Here is a 19,471-nt window from a genome sequence, read left to right as displayed (position 1 = left end):
ATGGGAGTGATGGGGCGTGGCTGTAAACACAGATGACACTCTGCTCACCTGCCCTGCACTCACCTCCTGCTGTATGGTCCAGTTCCTAAGAGGCCGCAGACTGGTACCAGTCTGTGGCTGGGGGTTGGGGACTCCTGCTGTAACAGACCAGGTCCGTGTCCTCATGCAGAAAGTCCAAGGTGATAAGCATGGCAACATTCTGATCAAGCTAGAAAATAGCAACATTTCAAGCACCATTGCACGATGAGACTCACCAAGCTCAAGTTACCCGGGCTTCCCCCTCCACCCCATCCTTTTGTTACCCCATTGGCCAAGCCACCCTCCCCCTTGTACTGAAAAACCTGGGCAAACTGTGTACCTGGAAAACACCCACACAGTGGTTAGAAGCCTAGCCTGTGGCATTGAACTGCCCGGGTCCAAATCCCAGCCCCAGCACTGACTAGCTGGGTGATCCTGACAAGTAGATCGTCTCTCTGAGCCTCAGTGTTCCCATCTCCAAAATGGGCATGTTAATCATCGTAGCAGCTAATTGTGAGGATGGATTTAATTGATCTGGGCTAAGCCATGAGAGCTTTGATTTTTAGAAAATCTTTCAGGCGATTCTAACTATGTGTTAAGGATCAAGAACCACTAATCTAATTACACTTGTTGTCACAGTGAAATCATCATCATAATAATAATTTTTTTTTTGAGACGGAGTCTCGCTCTGTCATCCAGGCTGGAGTGCAGTGGCGCAATCTCAGCTCACTGCAACCTCCGCCTCCCGGGTTCAAGTGATTCTCCTGCCTCAGCCTCTCAAGTAGCTGTGATTACAGGTGCCCACCACCACGCCTGGCTAATTTTTGTATTTTTTGCTAGAGACAGGGTTTTGCCATGTTGGCCAAGCTGGTCTTGAACTCCTGACCTCAAGTGATCCCCCCAACCTCTGCTTCCCAAAGTGCTGGGATTACAGGCATGAGATACTGTGCCGGCCACAGTGAAATTGATAACACCCCCTTCACTCTGGGAAGGCTGGGGTTCCATGATAATTTATGTCAGAAGTCCACTAACTTTTTCCATCAATGACCAGATTGTGCATATTTTAGGCTTGGGGGCCACACAGTCTCTGTCACAACTGCTCAAAGCATGCAATATAGAAATGAATGGATATGGCTGTGTTCCAATAAAACTTTATTCATAAGAATAGGCAGCAGGCAGGATTTGGTCTCTGGGCCATGGTTTGCCTCCCCCTGAATTATGCAGCCATGGGACACGGAGAGAACAAGGACCCTGCAGGGTCACACACAAGCCAGTGAGTCGCAGGAAAATTTCTTCCTGCAGCCTCTGCCCCTGGCAGGGGTAGTGCCCGGGGGCCTCTCCGACGCAGAGGCCAGCCAGGTCAGGGGTCTCCTGTAACTGGCCTCTTGTGCCCCGCAGCTGCCGGGAAGGATTGCATCACCATACGCAATGCCACCTTCACCTGGTCCCAGGAGAGCCCTGCCTGCCTCCACAGGTACAGAACGACACCCGTGGTAACCGGCCTCATGATTTCAGGGAGAAGATGCGTGGGGCTCCTGCCGCCTCCCACCTGAGAAGTGGTGCAGGTTTCCAGCCTGGGACTGGAGGGTGGGTTAGGCTGGGCTGGGGCTCTGCCAGGGAGGTTCCCAGGATGCACCTATACCTCCTGCAGGTGGGGACCTGCACAGCATAGACCAGTATCTCCTGCAGATGGGGACCAGTGCATCTGAATCTCCCCTATCACAGGGAGACACCCCTCTGCTCCCAGGCTGACCAAGACGATGCCACGCGAGGGCTGGCCAAGAGGAGCCCCAAGGTTCAGCCCCATCAACTGCGCTCACTTCTGTGCCCACTTCTGTGCCTTCTATATCAGTCCGAGGCCATGATCACCTACAGCCCCCAACTCTATGGCTTGGTCTGTGTGGCTAAAAGTCTCAGCCAGCCCTGAAACTCCCTGAGAAGGAAGGAATATGCCCTGGGCAGTGTTCGTATTGGTTGTCATTCACTCCCTTCATCGACAGAGTGCTACCTATCAGCCGCGCTCTGTTCTAGGTATTGGGGATAGGGTGAAGGAAACAGACAAGGGCCCTGCTCTCTTGGGGTGACATGCTGATAGAGGTGAGGCCCAAACAGGAAGCCAGAGCAAGGGGACAGAGCACGATGGCATGTCTGGTGAGGGAAGGCTTGGCATTCAAGCCGAGATCATAAGGAAGGAGTGTCTGGGAAAAGAGCTGTTTTTGTTTTTTTTTTTTTTTTTTTTGAAACAGAGTCTTGCTCTGTCACGCAGGCTGGAGTGCAATGGCATGATCTCGGCTCACTGCAACCTCCACCTTCCAGGTTCAAGCAATTCTCCTGCCTCAGCCTCCCGAGTAGCTGGGATTACAGGCGCATGCTACCACACCCAGCTAATTTTTGTATTTTTAGTAGAGATGGGTTTTACGATGTTGGTCAGGCTGGTCTCCAACTCCTGACCTCAAGTGATCCACCTGCCTCAGTTCCCAAAGGACTAGGATTACAAGCATGAGCCACCGTGCCCGGCCTGGGAGAAGAGCCTTCTAGGTGGAGGGAATGGCGTTTGCAAAGGTCCTGGGGCAGGAGTGTGCCTGGACCTGGGTTTCTCAACCTCAGCACGGTTGATACTTTGGGCTGAAACTTCTTTGTTGGGGGCTGTCCTGTGCATTGTGGGATGTTTAGCAGACCCCCAGTCTCTACCCACTAGATGCCAGCAGCACCCCCTACCAGTTGTGACATCCAAAAATATCTCTAGATCTTGCCAAATGACTCCTGAGGGATGCAGTCACCCCCAGGTGAGAACCACTGACCTATTGTATTCAAGAAACAGCAAGGAGGTCAGCATGGTCTCGGCTGAGCAGCTGAGGCACAGAGCGGCAGGAGGTGGGAGACGTCGTTCATGATCGTCAGGACTTTGGCTTTGACCCTCAGTGAAATCGTCAGGACTTTGGCTTTGACCCTCAGTGAAATCGTCAGGACTTTGGCTTTGACCCTCAGTGAAATGGGAGTGCCGGCGGGTTTAGCTGGGAAGTGTCATGATCTGACTTGGGTTTTAACAGGTCCCTCTGGTCACTGGGTGGAGGATGGGCTGCGGACACGGACAGGAGTAGGGTGGGACCAAGAGCAAGGGGAGGGAGGGAGGGAAGAGCCTATTTATTACAAGAGCCAAAGCAGGAGGCCAGGCTGGTGAAACCCTCAGGCTATAGTCAATTCTGTGTGTGTTTGAATGTGGGTTGACATGCAGGCGTGTGTGTGCATGGTGTGGATGTGTGCACACCTGTATGCGTGTGAGTATGGATTGATTGGGTATGTGCATAGACTTGTGTGTGTGTGTGTGTGTGTGGATGTGTGCCCACATTGTGTGTGTTGCTGTGCACGCTAGCATGCTTGTGTGAGTGTGCAAATGTGCATGCATGTGTGCATGCTTTGTGTGCATGTGTGCATGTGTACATGCAGAGATGTGCACAGGATGGTTGCTTGCATAGCTAGACAAGGACTGGGAAAAGGAACCGTCCCCACAGGTCCTCTTGGAGACTCCCAGAGCAGGAAGGCGCAGCTCCATCTGGGGCTCATCCTTCCTCACAGAGGCGGGTCGAATCCTAACCAAGGTCATGTCATGTCTCCCCTCTTGTGTGGCCAGAATAAACCTCACCGTGCCCCAGGGCTGTCTGCTGGCTGTTGTCGGTCCAGTGGGGGCAGGGAAGTCCTCCCTGCTGTCCGCCCTCCTTGGGGAGCTGTCAAAGGTAGACGGATTCATGAGCATCAAGGTGAGGCCACCCCCCACCCGTCTGCTAGGACGTCCCCGTCCTGAAAGTCCCCCTTCCTCGCTGCCTTCCCATCCCTCCCCATTCCAGCCAAGCTCACTTTCACCGATTCTCTCCACGTCCCACCCACCACCGAGAGCCCAGCTCCCGCTGCTCCTCAAAAACCTATCCCATCTCTGTCCCCATCATCCTCCTGTGACCAAAGTAAGTTGCGTTTTAGGGTGCTGTGGCCTACGTGCCCCAGGAGGCCTGGGTGCAGAACACCTCCGTGGTCCAGAACGTGTGCTTCGGGCAGGAGCTGGAGCCAGCCTGGCTGGAGAGAGTCCTAGAGGCCTGCGCCCTGCGGCCGGAAGTGGACAGCTTCCCTGAGGGCGTGCACACTTCAATTGGGGAGCAGGTGAGAGTTTCGGGGTCTTTTTGTGACAGGGAAACATTGCAGTTGGGGGTCATTTGGGTTCCTGACTCCTCGTGGGCAGTATGATGGAGAAATGGGGGGAGCGGTCAGGGAAGTGGGGGAGAAAAAGGGCTCAGCTCAGGATCAAGCACATGGTAGGTGCTCAATACATAATCATGAATCGATAAGTAGAAATAGACACAAAGAGAGAGGCAGGGCATTGTGCCAGGGATTGGTGGTGAGGGGCTCTCTGACAGCTGAGAGGGAGAAGACCTAGACTCCTGTCTTACTCGGCCCTGCCTTGCTGGGTGACGTTGGTCTAATTGCTTCACCTCTCTGGGCCTCACCAAAGGGCCTGGAGAGAGAAGTCCAAGAAACAGGATATATGCATCTGGAGCTATGGATTGGGCAGGGGTTGGCAAACTGTGACCCCCAGCCAAATCCAGCCCACCACTTGTGGTGTTTTGTCTTGTTTTGTTTTGGAGATGGAGTCTCGCTCTGTTGCGCAGGCTAGAGTGCCGTGCCGCAATCTCGGCTCACTGCAACTCCACCTCCACGTTCAAGCAATTCTCGTACCTCAGCCTACTGAGTAGCTGGGATTATAGGCGCATGCCGCCACACCTGGCTAATTTTTGTATCTGTAGTAGAGACAGGGTTTCACCATGTTGGCCAGACAGGTCTCGAACTCCGGACTTCAGGTGATCTCCCCATTTACCTCACAGTCAAAGCCCAAGTCGTGATTATCTCTAGTGAGGTCCCTGTGACCTGGCTCTGGTATCCATTAGCCCCATCTTCCATCATCATCTCCCAGCTTTACTCCAGCCACCTGAGTCTCTGTGATATTTCCTGACCCCAGGGCCTTTGCACCTGCTGTTCCCTCTGCTGGAAAGCTCTTCCCAGGCGTCCCCAGGGTTCATCCCTCTGTTCTATCACCTTCAGAGAGGCCTTTTCTGACCACCTTATCTACCACCACAGCAACCCTGCTAATGCTAGTGTACCCTACACCTGCACCTGCTTTTTCCTTTTTTTTTTTTTCCTGAGTTGGAGTCTCACTCTGTTGCCCAGGCTGGAGTGCAGTGGCGCAATCTCAGTTCACTGCAACCTCCACCTCCTGAGTTCAAGCAATCCTCTCACCTCAGCCTCATGAGTAGCTAGGATTACAGGCATGTGCCACCATGCCTGGCTAATTTTTTTTTTTTTTTTTTGTACTTTTAGTAGAGATAGGGTTTCACCATGTTGGCCAGGCTGGTCTCGAACTCCTAACCTCAAGGGATCCACCCACCTCAGCCTCCCAAAGTGATGGGATTACAGGCGTGAGCCACCACACCTGGCTCCACGTGCTTTAGTATTTATTCCTCATAGCACTTTCTACCTGATGTTATTTGTTTAGGAATTGCCTGTCTCTCTCCCCTTCATTAGAATGATGGATCCATTAAGAGAGCAACTTTATTTTGCTCATTGCTGTTTCCCCAGAACCTAGAACCCTACCAGGTATATGATAAGCAGGCAGTAGTTATTAGTGGAATGAATGAATGTAAGAATGAATGAATGGCTGGGTGTAGTGGCTTACGCCTGTAATCCCAGCACTTTGGGAGGCCGAGGCGGGTGGATTGCTTGAGGTCAGGAGTTCGAGACCAGCCTGGCCAATATGGTGAAACCCTGTCTCTACTAAAAGTACAAAAATTAGCCAGGCATGGTGGCACACCTATAATCTCAGCTACTTGGGAGGCTGAGGTAGGAGAATCACTTGAACCCAGGAGGTGGAAGTTGCAGTGAGCCGAGGTCAAGCCATTGCACTCCAGCCTGGGCGACAGAGTGGAACTCCGTCTCAAAAATAAATAAAAATAATTTTAAAAAGAATGAATGAAGACAAGAAGGCCTAGATAGAATGAATAAGTTATAGTAATCAATAGTGCACATGGGAAATTATAGTTAATGATCATTTATTTGTGTATTTCAAGATAGCGGAAGAGAAGGATTGTTGTGTTCACAATACAGAAGATAAATATTTGAGGTGATGACTATTTCAGTTACCCTGATTTGACCATTACATATTGCCTACAGCAGGGGTCCCCAATCCCCCTGGCCATGGATCAGCACCAGTCTGTGGCCTGTTAGGAACTGGGCAGGCAGCACAGCAGGAGGTGGACAGAGGGCAGGCGAGTGAGGTTTCATCTGTATTTACAGCCACTCCTTTTTGTTCGCATCACCGCCTGAGCTCTGCCTCCTGTTAGATCAGTGGCAACATGAGATTCTCACAGGAGCGCAAACCCTACTGTAACCTGCACATGTGAGGGATCTAGGCTGCGTGCTCCTTATGAGAATCTAATGCCTGATGATCCATCACTACCTCCCATCTCCCCCAGAAGGGACCGTCTAGTTTCAGGAAAATAAGCTCAGGGCTCCCACTGATTCTACATGATGGTGAGTTGTGTATTTCATTATACATTACAATGTAATAATAATACAAGTAGGCTGGGCGCACTGGCTCACGCCTGTAATCCCAGCACTTTAGGAGGCTGAGGCGTAGTGGATCACCTGAGATCAGGAGTTCGAGACCAGCCTGGCCAACATGGTGAAATCCCATCCCTACTAAAAATACAGAAACCAGCCAGGCATGGTGGTGGGTACCTGTAATTCCAGCTACTCAGGAGGCTGAGGCAGGAGAATCGCTTGAACCCAGGAGGCAGAGGTTGCAGTGAGCCAAGATCACACCATTGCACTCCAGCCTGCGTGACAAGAGCGAAACTCCATCTTGAAAATAGTAATAGTAATAGTAATAATAATAATAATAGAAGTAAAGTGCACAGTAAATGTAATGTGCTTGAATCACCCTGAAACCATCCCCCGGACCATACCCCTGCCCCCAGGTCCATGGAAAAATTATCTTCTGCAAAACCGGTCCCTGGTGCCAAAAAGGGTGGGGACCACTGCCCTACAGGTATCAAAATATCACTTGTGCCCCTCAAAGAGTTTCAACTATTACATATCAATAAAAGCTAAAATAAAACAATTAAAATTTAAAATAAAAAAGTAGGACGGAAAAGCTACCACTGGATGAGGGAATAGGGAAATGAATGGTGTCCTCAGTGAAGGTGGTCTCAATGGAGATGGGGAAACAGAAGTTGGACTCAAAGGGATACAGGGAGTGAGAAGGAGGAGACAGAGTGGATTGGGAAGTGTGGGTAGCTCCTCCAGGAAACATGCTGGGGAAGGGGAGAAGTGAGGTCAGGTAAGGATGGAGGCATTGTCGGCTTGAGAGCGAGTGCCTTTGATGCTGGGCGTGTCCCCAGGTAATAGGCATGTCGAGCTGCACCTCACTCTGATGGGCAGGTGTGCCCTGACCTGCGCCAGCCTGGGCACCCCAGTTTCACCCTGTAGATGCTGACTCAGGCCACTGTTCTTTTTGTGGCCACAGGGCATGAATCTCTCTGGAGGCCAGAAGCAGCGGCTGAGCCTGGCCCGGGCTGTGTACAGAAAGGCAGCTGTGTACCTGCTGGATGACCCCCTGGCAGCCCTGGATGCCCACGTTGGCCAGCATGTCTTCAACCAGGTCATCGGACCTGGTGGGCTACTCCAGGGAACAGTAAGTTTGGGAACATGTGTCAGAGGGCACAAGGCAAAGGCAGAGGAAGCCCTTAGCATCCAGTCCTAACCCAAATTTATCTCACCTCCCCCTTCCACTTGAGTCCAATTTTCCTCTTTGTATTGGTCAGCTTTTGCTGTGATAATGCTGTGTAACAAACAACCCCCAGATCCCAGCAGCTTACAACAGCAGGGGTTTTTTCCTCATGGATCTGTGGTTTAACTACTACAGCTTTGCCTTGGATGACTGGCCACGGTCAGATGGACTCCCTGTCTTCTTGTTTTGAGACACAGGCTAAAGGGGTCCCCTCTGTTTCTCTATTTGGACATGCTGTTCATAAGAAAGGTGGCAGGAGCACAAGAAGGGGAGCTGTCCCCACTCTGAGTCTGGGGACAACACCCCCACCCCAACCCCCAGCTCAGAAGGCTGGCCAAGCACATATGTGTAATTTTCTTCCTTCCTTCCTTTCTTTCTTCCTTCCTTCCTTCCTCTTTCTCTCTTTCTCTTTCTTTCTTTCTTCTCTCTCTCTCTGTCTCTCTCTCCATCTCCTCTCCTCTCCTCTCCTCTCCTCTCCTTTCCTTTCCTTACCTTTCCTTTCCCTCCTTTCTCGACAGAGTCTTGCTCTGTCACCCAGGATGGAGTGCAGTGGTCCAATCTCGCCTCACTGCAACCTCCACCTCCCAGGTTCAAGTGCTTCTCTTGCCTCAGCCTCCAAAGTAGCTGGGAATACAGGTGTGCACCACCATACCTAGCTAATTTTTGTATTTTTAGTAGAGACAGGGCTTAGGCATATCAGCCAGGCTGGTCTCAAACTCCTGGCCTAAAGTGATCCACCTGCTTTGGCTTCCCAAAGTGTCGGGATTACAGGCATGAGCCACTGTGCCCAGCCACATGTGCGTAACTTCTACCCCTTCCCTGCCCAGACACGGATTCTCGTGACCCACGCACTCCACATCCTGCCCCAGGCTGACTGGATCGTGGTGCTGGCAGATGGGGCCATCGCAGAGATGGGTTCCTACCAGGAGCTTCTGCAGAGGAAGGGGGCCCTCATGGGTCTTCTGGATCAAGCCAGACAGCCAGGAGATACAGGAGAAGGAGGTACTAGGTGGGCTTTGCTGATTCTCCATGCCTGGCTCCCGCCATCCTTGGGGAAAAAGGCTCAAAGGGTCCTACTGGCATGAATGGAGTGCTCTGGTCATATTCTCCCTGCGGGCCTAGGCCTGGAAGCAGACAGCTCTCCCAGTAGGTCACCTCTCTCCAGGAATAGCCAATAACACCATCTATGAGCCAGGGGGTGTGCTAAGTACTTCTGTAAAAATACACTATTTCATTTGATGCTCACAGTACCCCCAGAGGCATGTGAAGTTATTGCTGTCATTTTACAGATGAGCCAACTGAGGCAAAGAGAGTGAAATCACTTGCCCAAGGTCACAAGATTAGAACTTGAATGTGTCCAACTCTGGAGTCTATGCTTGCAGTTGCTATGGAGACAGCCCAAGAAGGACTTTGATGCCTAGAAAGCTACACCATGTTAGCCAGAGTTTCTAATAATCCAAAGAACACAGAATGTGCTGGATACATGACAAGTTTCTGGAAGTAAAGTTGCCATGCCAAGCTCACCCGCAATGACTGAAAAGTAGCAACTAACAGCACATCACATACATTAGCTCATTTAATCAACATAATGCCCCTGTGAGGCTGGTACTAGAATCATTTCCATTTCACAGATGAGGAAACTGAGGCCCAGAAGTTAAGGAACTAGTCCCAGGTTACATGGCTTATAAGTGGCAGCACTGGGATTTGAACCCAAGCAACTTGATTCCAGAGAATGTGTTTTTTAATCATTACACTTTATACTATCCCTTCATGACAAAGCAAGGACTCACACCCAGGTCTCCCTCAATCCCAGGCTTTGCTTCTTCTGAGAACATCTGCTTAGCACTGGCCCACCCTGGTAAAAACCTTAAGTGTTGATTCACAGTGTCACAGTCCTGAAGCTCAAAGATAGAACTTGCCTGTTTGTATTGGTTAGCTTTTGCTGTGATCATGCTGTGTAACAAATAGCCCCCAAATCTCATCAGCTTACAGTAGCAGTTATTTCTTGCTTACAGGTCTGTGGTTAAACTACTACAGATCTGCTTTCAGTGACTGGCCACACCTGGGGGATAGTGGTGGGGAGGTGTCCTTCCTAGGGGAGATGGTACCTGAGGGTAGGTGAGAGCCAGAAAAGAACATTCCAGACACAAGGAACTGCTTGAGCAAAGCTGTTGGGAGAAACAGAGATAACGTGACTTTGTATGGTGTTAAATGCTGTTTTTCCAACCTCAAGTTCATAGCAGGTGCTCAGTTATATTCACTGATTGAAGAAACGAATGTGAGTGAATGCCTGAAGGATGTTCCTGGAAGAACTCAGGTGGGGTGTTGAGAGAGGTTGCTGGAGAGGTGGCAGGAGCCAGATCAGGGGAAATGGATGGTCAGAGCAGTTAAGGCCACATAGTCGGTGGCTATCAAAGTGGGTGTCTGGGCCGTGTTGTGTGACAGGACTCTCTTGACCTTGCAGAAACAGAACCTGGGACCAGCACCAAGGACCCCAGAGGCTCCTTTGCAGGCAGGAGGCCCGAGCTTAGACCCGACAGGTGAGTCCGCCATGGTGCCACACTCAGAAGGGCACAGGCTGAAGCTGAAGTAGTAGCTGAAGGAACCACCCGCATCTCAGGCAGTTAGGGGGACAACAAAAACCATTATGGATACAGAACCAGCTGAAGTCCCCCCATGGTGCCCTGCTGAGGGATAAGTTACCAGAATTGGTCCAGTTAGCCAAGATGATTAGGTCCCCAGAGGGCCAGTTCATGGAATGAACAATGTGCCTTCCAGTGTGATGGGTGTCTTCAAGTGGGCCGAGGCCAGCTTGCTGGAGTTGTCGCAGTGCTGCAATAGGGCAGGACTGGTTCCTCCCCATAGCTGTAAACCACCATGCCAGGCCCGGTCACCTACGCTTTGACAGGTTGGCTATGCACAGGGTTTGGGTCTGTATGCGCAGCATCACTTGACGCTGGCCAGAACACGTGGGCAAGGGGCCAGGAGGAGGCCTGTGGTCCCCTCTTCTCTCAGCTCCCTCCAGCCGGGACACAGCTGGGCTCATTGTGGGGCTGTCTGCAGCAGAAGGACCTGCTGCCTGATACTCTCTCCTCTTAATGAGAGGGGTCTTGGGAAGCAGAACAACAGGCCACTGGTACCAGGTGGCCCGAGCTTAAGTGCCTGCTATACAGGGGTGGAGGGCGGCAGCGATCTTGAGGGGCCTCCGTCCCTGGGGACCACAGGGGCTGATCCCCATCCCAGCTAGCCACCCTAAAGGCACTTCTCAGCCACACGCACACTGAGCAATCTCACCATCTTCACAGCGCACAAGAGTCTGAAGTAAGATCAGATGGATAGCTAGTCACGTTAAAAGAAAACCAGTAGACACACTAAGGCTGGGCAAGGTGGCTCACACCTGTAAATCCCAGCACTTTGGGAGGCCAAAGTGGGTGGATCACTTGAGGTCAGAAGTTCGAGATCACCCTGGCCAACACGCTGAAACCCCATCTCTACTAAAAATAAAAAATTTTTAAAAATTTAAAAATTTTAAAAAAGCTGGTGTGGTGGCATGTGCCTGTAATCCCAACTACTCGGGAGGCTGAGGCAGGAGAATCGCTTGAACCCGGGAGGTGGAGGTTGTAGTGCGCCGAGATTGTGCCAAATTAACCTCTAGCAAATTTAATGTGTCTGAGGCTTTTTGTTTTTTGGGGTTGTTTTTTGAGACGGAACCTTGCTCTGTCGCCCAGGCTGGAGTGCAATGGTACGATCTCGGCTCACTGCAATCCCCGCCTCCCGGGTTCAAGTGATTCCTATGCCTCAGCCTCTTGAGCAGCTGGGATTACAGGCACATGCCACCAGGCCCAGCTAACTTTTGTATTTTTAGTAGAGACAGAGTTTTGCCATGTTGTCCAGGCTGGTCTCAAACTCCTGACCTCAGGTGTTCCGCCTGCCTCAGCTTCCCAAAGTGCTGGGATTACAGGCGTGAGCCACTGCACCTGGCTGAAAGAGGTTAATTGAGCAAACAATGATCTGCACATCGAGCAGCCTCTGAACCAGAATATGTCCAGAGAGGCTCTGGAACAGCCACAGGGTCAAAGATTAATGCACAGAAAAAGGAAAGTGAAGGACAGAAAATGGAAGTGAGGTACAGAAACAGCCAGATTGGTTACAGCTCAGCGTCTGCTTTATTTGAACATGGTTTGCACCGTTGGCTGCCTTTGATTGGCTGAAACTCAGTGATTGACACAGGAGTAGGTTGCAGTCTGTTTGAGTCCAGTTAGGTTACAGTTCACTATGTACAGGAAAACCTTTAGGCCAAAGTTAAAATATGTAAGGAGGCAGCTTTGCGCTAAACTTAATTTAATAGTAGGTAGGTAGACATGTATATGTAGATATACATATATGTAGATGAATGGATCAATGGATGGATGGATAGATAATATTCCTATTTTTACAGCTAAGGAAACTGAGGTGCAGAGGTTAAGTCAGCCCACTTAACCAGAGATAAAACATTCAAAAAGTCTTTAGCATCTAATTGTTCATAATTTATATTCTGCCAGCTGGACTGACAAATCTGATGGTAAACAGTAGGAGCAAAACAATTGCACCAAAGCTTAAGCCAAAATAAAAATTCTGAGAACAGGCTGGGCATGGCAGCTCATGCCTGTAATCCCAGCACTTTGGGAGGCTGAGGCGGGCAGATTGCTTGAGCTCAGGAGTTTGAGACCAACCTGGGCAATGTAGCAAGACCCTGTCTCAAAAAAAACAAAAAAGAAAGAAAAGAAAATTCTGAGAACGGAGTTCCAATGGTGGGCAAGTTAAGTTCATCCTGTGAACTGGCATCAGAAGAACGGGCTTGCTTGACCCTGGGATAATAGATGGCATTTAGCTGGGTACCACACAGACAGAAGGGAAGTGTGATATCTGGCCAGTATTTTGTTAGATAAATGAATGAATGAATGAATGAGTAGAAAGTGTATCCAGAGCTCAGTGGCTGTCAGTGGGCCTGAGGGTTGGGCACATACACCCCGCCATTGGGAGAGACACTGACTTTGTCTTCATTTCCTCTAAATGACAGGTCCATCAAGTCAGTCCCTGAGAAGGACCATACCACTTCAGAAGCCCAGACGGAGCTTCCTCTAGATGACCCTGACAGGGCAGGATGGCCAACAGGAAAGGACAGCACGCAATATGGCAGGGTAACCACCAGCTTCATCTACCCCTCCCCACCCGCTGCTGCCACCTCTGGGGACCCAAGTCCTCCCAACAAATGTAGCACTTGCAGTGGGGCGGCAGTCATACTCACCTTTCTTGAGCACCTACTATGTGCCAGTAGCATTCTAGACCTTCATTTTCTTAATCCTCACAACCGCCCTAAAAAATAGATATGATATGCTGAACTTCCTATATTATGTTCCTTCTTGTCATTCAGTTATCAGATTAAATATCATCTCCAGTCTCCCAGACTAAAAAAAAAAAAAAAAAAAAAAAAGGTATGATAGCTCTATTTCAGACATAAAGAAACTGAAGTCTTTTAAAATGTATTTTATTTTGCTTTTGAGAAAGTGGCTCTCTCACGCACCCAGGCTGGACTGCAATGATATAATCACAGCTCACTGCATCCTCGACCTCCTGGGCTCAAGCAATCCTCCTACCTCAGTCTCTCAAGTAGCTGGGACTGCAAGCGTGTGCCACCATGCCCAGCTAGTGTTTGTATTTTTAATAGGGATGGGGTTTTGCTATGTTGCCCAGGTTGGTCTCGAACTCCTGGGCTCAAGTGATCCTCTGGCCTCTGCCTCCCAAAGTGCAGGGGTTACAGGTGTGAGCCACTGTGCCTGGCCAAGAAACTGAAGTCTTAAAGAGTTAAGAGACTTGTCCGTGTTTTCATAGCTAGCCTGGGACTCAACCTGGGACTCAAATCTGGGACTCAAGTCTAGGCCAGTCTGAGTCTGAAGTTTGTACTGTTTCTCCTCTTCTATACTGCTGTGTATCTCCACCCCCCTACTTATCCACCATCATCCACCTAGATGATCATCCACCCACCCACCCATCCATCCCACCCGCTCATTTATCCATCCCATTCATTCACCCACCTACTCATTTATCCAGCCTACCCACTCATTCATCCATCCATCCCACCCACTCGTTCATCCATACCACCCACTCGTTTATCTGTCCATCCCACCCACTCATTTATCTGTCCATCCCATCCACTCACCCACCTACTCATTTATCCATCCCATTCACTTACCCATCCATCTGTCCCACCTAACAATACAACAATTCCCTCACCTATGCATTTGTCTGTTCAGCTGTTCATCCATTCATTGATCTTTCCATCCATTCATCCACTCATTCATTCATACACCTACCTACCTACCCACCCACTCATTTATTCACCCACCTACCCTCTCATCCATCCAGCAAACATGTACACGGTACCCACTGTATGCCAGGCTAAGTCTGGTGGAGATTAGATACTAGTGAAGATAAATGGAGAGCAAGTAATTATGCTAATAAGCAAGCTATATCCAATCGCAGTAAGTGCTATAAATAAGAATGATTGGGCGCAGTGGCTCATGCCTGTAATCCCAACACTTTTGGAGGCTGAGGCAGGTGGATTGCTTGAGACCAGGAGTTCGAGGCTACAGTGAGCTATGATCATGTCACGGCAATCCAGCCTGGGTGACAGAGTGAGACCCTGCCATGGAGACCAACTGAGGGTCATGGTAGGTATGGATAGGATGCTCTGAGAAGTGCCATTTGAGCTTCCCCGAAGAACATGTGAAGGAACCAGTCATACAAAGGTCAGGAGAAAGAGCACTCCAGGAAAAGGGAGTGGCAGGTACAATGGCTCCGAGGTGGGAAGTAGCTTAGGGTGCCAGAGAAAGGGGTCCCATGAGGCTGGTAGGCAGTGAGTGGGGGCAAGATAAGAAGCTTGGAATTTATTTTGATTTTTATTTTTGAGACGGAGTTTCACTCTTGTCGCCCAGGCAGGAGTGTAATGGTGCAATCTTGGCTCACTGCAACCTCTGTCTCCCAGGTTCAAGTGATTCTCCTGCAGCTTCCCAAGTATCTGGGATTACAGGCGCCCGCCACCACAACTGGCTAATTTTTGTATTTTTAGTAGAGACAGGGTTTCACCATGTTGGTCCAGGCTGGTCTCAAATTCCTGAGCTCAGGTGACCCACCCACCTTGGCCTCCCAAAGTGCTTACAGGTATGAGCCACCTCGCCTGGCTGGAATTTCTTCTGAGAGCAAGAGATAGCCATGGACAGGCCAGCAACAAGATATAATTAGATTAATGTTTTCAACAGTGCTGTCTGGCTGCAGCTGTGCAGAGAACTTCAGATTTGTAGGAGCAGGACGTTAAGCCAGTGGCTGACCCGTTCTGTGCCTCAGTTTCCTTATCTGTGAAATTGAGGTTATCATGAGCAGAGACACATGCCTGACCCATGGTGAGTGTTCAGGAAAACCCTTCTGGCTGGGTGTGGAGGCTCACACCTGTAATCCCAGCACTTTGGGAGGCCAGGAGTTTGAGACCAGCCTGGGCAACATAGCGAGACTCCATCTCTTTAAAACTATGAACATTAACAAAGCATGGTGGTACAAACCTATAGTCCTGACTACGCGGGAGGCTGAGGCGGGGGGATTACTTAAGCCTGGAGTTCAAGGCTGCAGTGAGACACGATTGCGCCTGGGTGACATGGGTGACAGAGTGCAAGACCCTGTCCTTAAAAAAATAAGGAAAATAAAGAAACACAAAAGAAAAAATATTAATACGAGCTCACTGGGGATTGTGTAGGAGATGCGGGTTCTAAGGCTGGTTGGGGCCTGTCTGTGGGAGGCACGGCGGCAGAACCTGTGAGGTCTGTGTGGCGCTTCCATCTGCCCATGGGCATGTTTTCTGGGAGCCTCGCCTGGCCTTGCCTCCACTCACCCGTCCCGCTGGGGGCTCTCTCTGCCTCCCTCTCCCTCATGTGTGCTACAGGTGAAGGCCACAGTGCACCTGGCCTACCTGCGTGCGGTGGGCACCCCCCTCTGCCTCTATGCACTCTTCCTCTTCCTCTGCCAGCAAGTGGCATCCTTCTGCCGGGGTTACTGGCTGAGCCTGTGGGCGGACGACCCCACAGTGGGTGGGCAGCAGACACAGGCAGCCCTGCGTGGTGGGATCTTCGGGCTCCTCGGCTGTCTCCAAGGTATGCCTCACCTGCCCTCCTCATCCCCGTCCTCCCAGCTCCCCCGAGGGGTGCTCAGGGCTCCTTTTCCTCACCCCTCCCTGGGTCACCCTGTGCCCCCTGGAACAACTGTGCAAAATGTCTGGGGTCCAGGCAAAGATCTCTGTCCTTCAGATGAGGCTGGAGGGAATGGGGAGGACAGGGCACATCCCTCCTTTTCTGGAAGCTTCAGAACTTCTCCCAGTTCCTCCCCGCTAGCGGATAGCAGCTCCAAGGCCTGCATGCTGGTGACTTTCAGTGCCTGCCCCCAAACCTCCAGACAGAACCAGACCCTCCCTAACAGATGCATTACCGCTGTCACTCCATCTTCTCCTTATTAAAGATGGAAATACGGCCGGGCGCAGTGGCTCACGCCTGTAATCCCAACACTTTGGGAGGCCGAGGCGGGCGGATCATGAGGTCAGGAGATCGAGATCATCCTGGCTAACACAGTGAAACCCCGTCTCTACTAAAAATACAAAATATTAGTCGGGGGTGGTGGCAGGCACCTGTAGTCCCAGCTACTCGGGAGGCTGAGGCAGGAGAATGGCGTGAACTCAGGAGACGGAGCTTGCAGTGAGCCGTGACCGCGCCACTGTACTCCAGCCTGGGAGACAGAGCGAGACTCCGTCTCAAAAAAATAAAATAAATAAAATAAAATAGATGGAACTACTTCTTGAAATAATTGTAGATTCACATGCAGTTCTAGGAAATAAAGTGGCCAGCTACCTTATACAGTCTGCCCAGTTTCTCCCAGTGGTGATATTTTGCAAAATGATAGTAAAGTATCACACAAAGGATACTGACACCCATCAATCCATGGATCTCATTTGTTTATTTATTTGTTTGTTTATTTAATTTATTTTGAGACAGAGTCTTGCTCTGTCGCCCAGGCTAGAGTGTAGTGCTGCAGTCTCAGCTCACTGCAACCCCCATCTCCCAGGTTCAAGCAGTTCTCCTGCCTCAGCTTCCCGAGTAGCTGGAAGCTGGGATTATAAGTGTGCAGCCTGGTTCATTTTTGTATTTTTGGTAGAGATGAGGTTTCACCATGTTGGCCAACTCCTGACCTCAAATGATCTGCCCGCCTCGGCCTCCCAAAGTGTTGGGATTACAGTTAGGTGTGAGCCCCCGCGCCCGGCCCTATGGGCCTCATTGTGATTTCCCCAGGTTTGATTGCACGTAGGTGTGCGCATGTTTGCCTCTGTGTAGTTGTGTCCCCCGTTCAGGCTCTCGCATCCATCACAATGGTTAATGGTTGAGACACTGAACAATCCCCTCACCTCAAGGCACTCTCGTGTTGCCCTTTTGCAACCACACCCACCCTCCTCCTGCCTCGCCTACCCAGTCCCTAACCCCTGGTTCTTCTCCTTTTAATACGTGGCCTGGCTGAAGGGAGGACCAGGAGTGCACACGTGAGTTTGGCTTCTTCTTTAGACACACACACACGTATATATAGACTGGGTCTGGCTTTGTCACCCAGGCTGGAATGCAGTGGCACGAACCCGGCTCACTGCAACCTCTGCCTCCTGGGCTCAAGCGATCCTCCTACCTCGGCCTCCCGAGTAGCTGAGACTACATGCACATGCCACCATGCCTGGCTAATTTTTGTTTGTTTGTTTTTGATGGAAACAGGGTTTTGCCGTGTTGCCCAGGCTGGTCTCAAACTTCTGGGCTCAGGCAATCCTCTGCCTCAGCCTCCCAAAGTATTGGGATCACAGGCATGAGCCACCACGCCTGGCCTGGCTTCCTCTTTAAAGGACAGTTGCCTCGTTTCCATGTTGATTCGTCCTCATTCACTGGGTGACCTTGGCCACATCACCCAAATGCTGTGAGCCTGTGCCCTCCTCTGTAAAATGGGGGGCACCAGGCCTGAATTTGAGGACTCTTCTCGTCCTAAGAACCTGTACACCTACTCACCACAAAGGCATGTACAGTGGAATACTCAAGATGAACAGTTACTTAACCAAGAGGAAATTAGGGATTGTCAGAGTCAGCTGAGTCCTGGAATGAACCCAAATCCTCATTTGGGTGGCAAATAGCCCTTTCAAAATCCTTCCACTTCCATCCCTCGTTTGATAGCTAAGGGCAAGTCTTACTCTCCCTTAAAGATGGAGAGACGGGAGCTGAGAGAGAGAAATTGGTTATGACTGTCGAATACAAACAATAAAAAATTCAGCTCCAGGACAGACACGGTGGCTCATGCCTGTAATCCCAGCACTTTGGGAGGCCAAAGTGGGTAGATCACTTGAGGTCAGGAGTTCAAGACCAGCCTGGCCAACATGGTGAAACCCTGTCTCTATTAAAAATATAAAAATTAGCCAGGCGTGGCGTCAGTGCCTGTAATCCCAGCTACTTGGGAGGATGACGCAGGAGAATCACTTGAACCTGGGAGGTGGAGGTTGCAGTGAGCAGAGATTGCACCACTGTGCTCCAGCCTGGGTGACAGAGCAAGACTCCGTCTGAAAATAAACAAATTCAGCTCCAATTCAAAGTGGTTTAAGCAACAAGAGAATTGGTTGGCTCTTGGGACCAGCATCCATAGATTTCTGGCTTCAGGTATGTCTGGAGGTAGGGGTCCAAACAAGAAATTGCTTCACTTCCCTCCTCTGGGACAGCTTCCTGTCCAGCTCAGCTGCTCCCCCTGGCAGTAAGATGATATTCCACAGCTCCAGCTTGGCCACCTCCCACCACCCAGTACCACTTTTCCAAAAGTTCTAGTGAAGTCCCAGGTCTCCCTATCATTGGCCTGACTTGGGTTATGCGTTCATCCCTGAACCTATTGCAGTGGTTTGGATTGGCCGTGGGTGAAATTTGCCCCACCCCAGGGGAGAAGTTAGCCCCACCCCACGCGTATAGATTAGCATTGGGAGGAAGGATGTACATTTCTCTCCTGGGGCTACTGCCAAACAAGTTTCCACAAACTTGGGAGCCTAGCACTATTGAAATTTGTTCTGTCGCAGTTCTGAGGCCTGAAGTCTAAAATGAAGGTGTCAGCAGCGTTCACTCATTGTGGAGGCTTTTTTTGTTTTTTGTTTGTTTGTTTGAGACGGCGTCTTGCTCTGTCGCCCAGGCTGGAGTGCAGTGGCACGATCCCGGCTCATGGCTCACTGCAACCTCCGCCTCCCGGGTTCAAGTGTTTCTCCTGCCTCAGCCTCCTGAGTAGCTGGGACTATAGATGCCTGACAACATGCCCAGTTAATTTTTGTATTTTTAGTAGAGAGTAGGGTTTAGTAGGGTTTCACCATGTTGGTCAGGTTGGTCTCAAACTCCTGACTTCAGGTGATCCACCTGCCTTGGCCTCCCAAAGTGCTGGGATTACAGGCATGAGCCACTGTGCCCAGCCCCTTGTGGAGGTTCTGAGAGAGAAAACGTCCCATGCTTTTCTCCTGGTTTGCAGTGGTCGCCGGCAGTCTCTGGCATTCCT

At 50.6% G+C, this 19,471-nt stretch overlaps 1 protein-coding gene across 1 annotated transcript in view; it reads left to right on the top strand.

The window, feature by feature from the left end:
- Positions 1–19,471, top strand: part of LOC105467717 (ATP binding cassette subfamily C member 6) — a 73,026-nt gene that overhangs the window by 37,014 nt on the left and 16,541 nt on the right. Inside the window, exons 15-22 of the mRNA XM_011717375.3 lie at positions 1,417–1,492; positions 3,650–3,776; positions 3,994–4,170; positions 7,586–7,753; positions 8,677–8,851; positions 10,314–10,389; positions 12,909–13,029; positions 15,822–16,029. Of these exons, the coding sequence (XP_011715677.2) occupies positions 1,417–1,492; positions 3,650–3,776; positions 3,994–4,170; positions 7,586–7,753; positions 8,677–8,851; positions 10,314–10,389; positions 12,909–13,029; positions 15,822–16,029 (1,128 nt within the window). The remainder of the gene's footprint in view (positions 1–1,416; positions 1,493–3,649; positions 3,777–3,993; positions 4,171–7,585; positions 7,754–8,676; positions 8,852–10,313; positions 10,390–12,908; positions 13,030–15,821; positions 16,030–19,471) is intronic.

The sequence above is a fragment of the Macaca nemestrina genome, chromosome 18 (assembly GCF_043159975.1).
Source record: "Macaca nemestrina isolate mMacNem1 chromosome 18, mMacNem.hap1, whole genome shotgun sequence".
In the NCBI taxonomy this organism is placed as follows: domain Eukaryota; kingdom Metazoa; phylum Chordata; class Mammalia; order Primates; family Cercopithecidae; genus Macaca; species Macaca nemestrina.
This window is presented reverse-complemented; position numbering and strand designations above follow the sequence as displayed.